Raw genomic sequence first — 3,464 nt, 5'->3', positions numbered from 1 at the left:
CCCTCGTGCAATTTATCTATTGTGATATGGCAGCCATTCATCTTTTAAATGCTCTCTCATGATTTTCTTTGTGCATTTAGAGATGGAGGTGACCTTGAAAACGGACCATGCAGCGTATTCTGATGATAATTTATTCTTACATACAAGAAACTGACTCGCTGACATGATTTGCTTCATGCTTTGTGCCACCTACACTAACTGGAAACTTTTATAGCAGCAGCCAATGTATTCTCTTTACAAAGAAAATTTATAGTTTGAACAAACATATCTGTTTTCTTTCCTTTTGTGACACTTTATACAGAAATCATATACTTAACAAATGAGGCTGCTTGCATAAATGCCAAAATATCTATAAAAACTATAATCACTAATAAAAATATAATAACAAATTTGTAATACAATAGTGTGAAAACAACATTGAATACTTTCTCCTTTATCTCCTTTATAAAATAGAAACATAGTGATTGTTGCAGCAGTCGGGTCAGTTATCAAGGCTTTTTTTTTAGCATGTCTTACTGGGCTTTGACTGACTCACACACACACACACACACACACACACACACACACACACACACACACACACACACACACACACACACACACACAGTACATGCCATTTTAATGCATATTAATGAAGTTAAACGGCCTGCTGTAGAGAGGAGACAATGGAGCAGAGGAGGTTTGGTTGTGAGCACAAAGCCTTGGACTCAGGGGAAGCAGAACAGGTGCAGGGAGGACATGGCAGGTCCATGTGGAACGACTCACTAGAGGTTCATAAGTACAGGAAGGGATGTGGTAAAGTCGTAAAATAGACAATGCTGATTTTGTTTTAGTGCCAGAGGGTTGTTGTTGTGTTACTGCCCTGTACTTCCTAAGATCTCCTGTCAACCAAACAGAGGGGCCTGTACTATTAAGAGTACAGAGGCTGCAGATTGTGTAGCATTTATCCCAGAGACCAGGTTCACATACTTTCAAGTCTGTCTTTAAATTCAAATATTCACATACACATGTGCACAGACTGCAGTTTCTGCAAATAGACCGCAACCTTCAGTTGCTGTAATATAACAGATTTTACACATGAAGATCAGTTTATGGTTACTACTCATTACTTGTCATCATAGATCATATGAGGGAGATTTGGGTTTCTTGAGGATGTGAAGAAACTACTATCATGCATCAAAAGACAACTTTACCATTGCTCCTTTTTCCAAACACTGATAAAATAATAAATAAGTCAGGACAAATATAGCAGCCTATCTTAACTTGTAGAATAAACAATTTCCTTGTAACATGAATAGTCTTGTGGTGATAACAGTTATATTCTGGGATGTTAAAGTGATTTTCCCTGCTCAGTAGACCCTCCTATGGGGCAGGAGAGATAATCAACTTGAACTAAACCACGCCCCCTGTTTTATTCTGGGGAACTTATCAGCGCCTACACGTTAAGTGCTCTTCATACTGGACCCAGCAAGAGAAGAGAGTATATCACCCATACATCGACCCATGCTGGTAAACACCTCACTCCAAACGCGTCTCTACTTCTGTGGGCATTAAACTCTGCAGTTCTGCCAGGATGGATTTTTTAGACCGCGGTTACCTGGACGCGCGGTCTCCGTATGATTACACCTTTAATTTCTGGAACGACTACCTCGGCCTGTCTACACTTGTCGCTAAAAATAAGATCCACAGCCCGTCCTGTAGCCCTAACTCTATAACAGAGTCTCTTAAAGCGACTCTTGGCTTGGAGGACGATTCCCCGGTTTGCTCCTGCGTAATTGGGCACGGAAGGGACAACGATGGGCACTTAGACTGCTGCTGCGCGGCCCCGGGCTCCCCACCGATCTCCATCTATGATCTCAAGGAGCGCATCTCGCTGCTCAGGCCGTACGAACATCTTGCTGGCGATTCACCGCTGGGAGGCAGAGATTCACCCTCCTACAGGGGAACTTTCGCCGGCCTCGACCTGCTCTCCATGGACCGCAGGCGCAAACAGACTCAGAGGGCAAAGCCCGAGCCGAAGGTGTGCGTCTTCTGTCGGAATAATGGCGCACCGGAGGAGGTTTATGGCACCCATATCCTGAAGACAGCCGACGGCAGAGTGCTGTGCCCCATCCTCCGGGCATACACCTGCCCTTTGTGCAGTGCCAACGGCGACAATGCGCACACCATCAAGTACTGCCCGCTCTCTAAAGACCAGCCGAGCCAGAGAGTGTCGAAGGGAGGAAGAGCGGTTGGCAAAAGGCTGAAAATCTTCTAAACGAGGAGGTGAATGAAGTTTGAGTTGCACTGTCTGACATTACTAGAAATGTTGTCATATTTCATGCACAAGACAAGTCTGGAGAGATAAAAAAAAAAGATTTTTATTGATATTTTGTATGTGTCACTGCTTCTTTTGTAATGTTTTCGTCTGTCCTGTAACTCTATGGGCACATAGTTTACACATGGACGCACTGCGCACGACATTACACCCCCCCCCCCCCTCACACCCAGCACTCAAAGGACTTGATCAAATATGAACCAAAGTACTGTAGCCTACAACCCGACCTGTAAATGAAAACCTTCATGCTGTCATCAAAAGTTGCTGTGTTTTAAAAAGCGCAGTGCCAGTGCAAACAGCTCTGTGCATGTCAGCGGGCTGGTTTATGAGATGCCAACATAAATGAATATGCAGCACTCCTGATATGAATGTTTAGTCCCACAGACCACAGGCCATGGAAGATGCAACATATACTTCTTTATATCGAGCACATTTTTTCCTGAAATAAGTGTTTTCTACCAAAGGAATACATTTTGTATTTAGGTAATTTCTGTATTGTTTATATGTGGACGTCTTATATTCCTTATGTGCTTTTATGTGGATAGTATTTTTCAGGATTTAACTGAATGTAAAGGTGGCAGTTCACCTACATGCTCTTCAAGTTGCTAATTTCTGTCACAAAAAACACAAATGTTCAATTGCCCCCCCCAACACACACACACACACACACACACACACACACACACCTAAATGTGTATCTGCAATTCTTGTAAATGTATAAAAGGGGCAAACACTTTTAGCAATGAAAGGCCTGACATTCCAAAGTCTTTATCTGTCAATAGAAATGTTTATGTACTTATTTTTTCCTTATGTATCATTGGGAAATATATTCACTGTAAATTACTTCTGAATAAACATGTAATTTGCATTTTTCTTTACATCGCTCCGACTGAAACTGACTCTTACTGTTGTGCCATAAATCATACATTTCACAATGTCAGCTAAAAGTGTCACAGTCTGCAGCATCATCATGAGATATTTCAAGTAAAAATGATTTTGTTTTTGATTTTGTATTTGCTGTTTTCACCTGACAAATATCTCTGCCACACTTACACACAATGCAAATGCGCCACCTAGTGATAAGAAATGACAACATCCACTACACTGTATTAAAACATTTGTACTGGACTCGCACATAAACACTGGG

General features: G+C 41.9%; 1 protein-coding gene across 1 annotated transcript; it reads left to right on the top strand.

Annotated features, from left to right (window-relative positions):
- The first annotated feature begins 1,473 nt into the window (after positions 1-1,473).
- On the top strand, positions 1,474-3,198 carry LOC113148582 (nanos homolog 1-like). Its single transcript, XM_026340326.1, has one exon. The coding sequence runs from the start codon at positions 1,574-1,576 to the stop codon at positions 2,255-2,257; it is 684 nt and encodes a 227-aa protein (XP_026196111.1). The 5' UTR covers positions 1,474-1,573; the 3' UTR covers positions 2,258-3,198.
- The last annotated feature ends 266 nt before the right edge of the window (positions 3,199-3,464 follow it).

This window comes from Anabas testudineus, chromosome 22 (genome assembly GCF_900324465.2).
Source record: "Anabas testudineus chromosome 22, fAnaTes1.2, whole genome shotgun sequence".
Taxonomy (NCBI): domain Eukaryota; kingdom Metazoa; phylum Chordata; class Actinopteri; order Anabantiformes; family Anabantidae; genus Anabas; species Anabas testudineus.
This window is presented reverse-complemented; position numbering and strand designations above follow the sequence as displayed.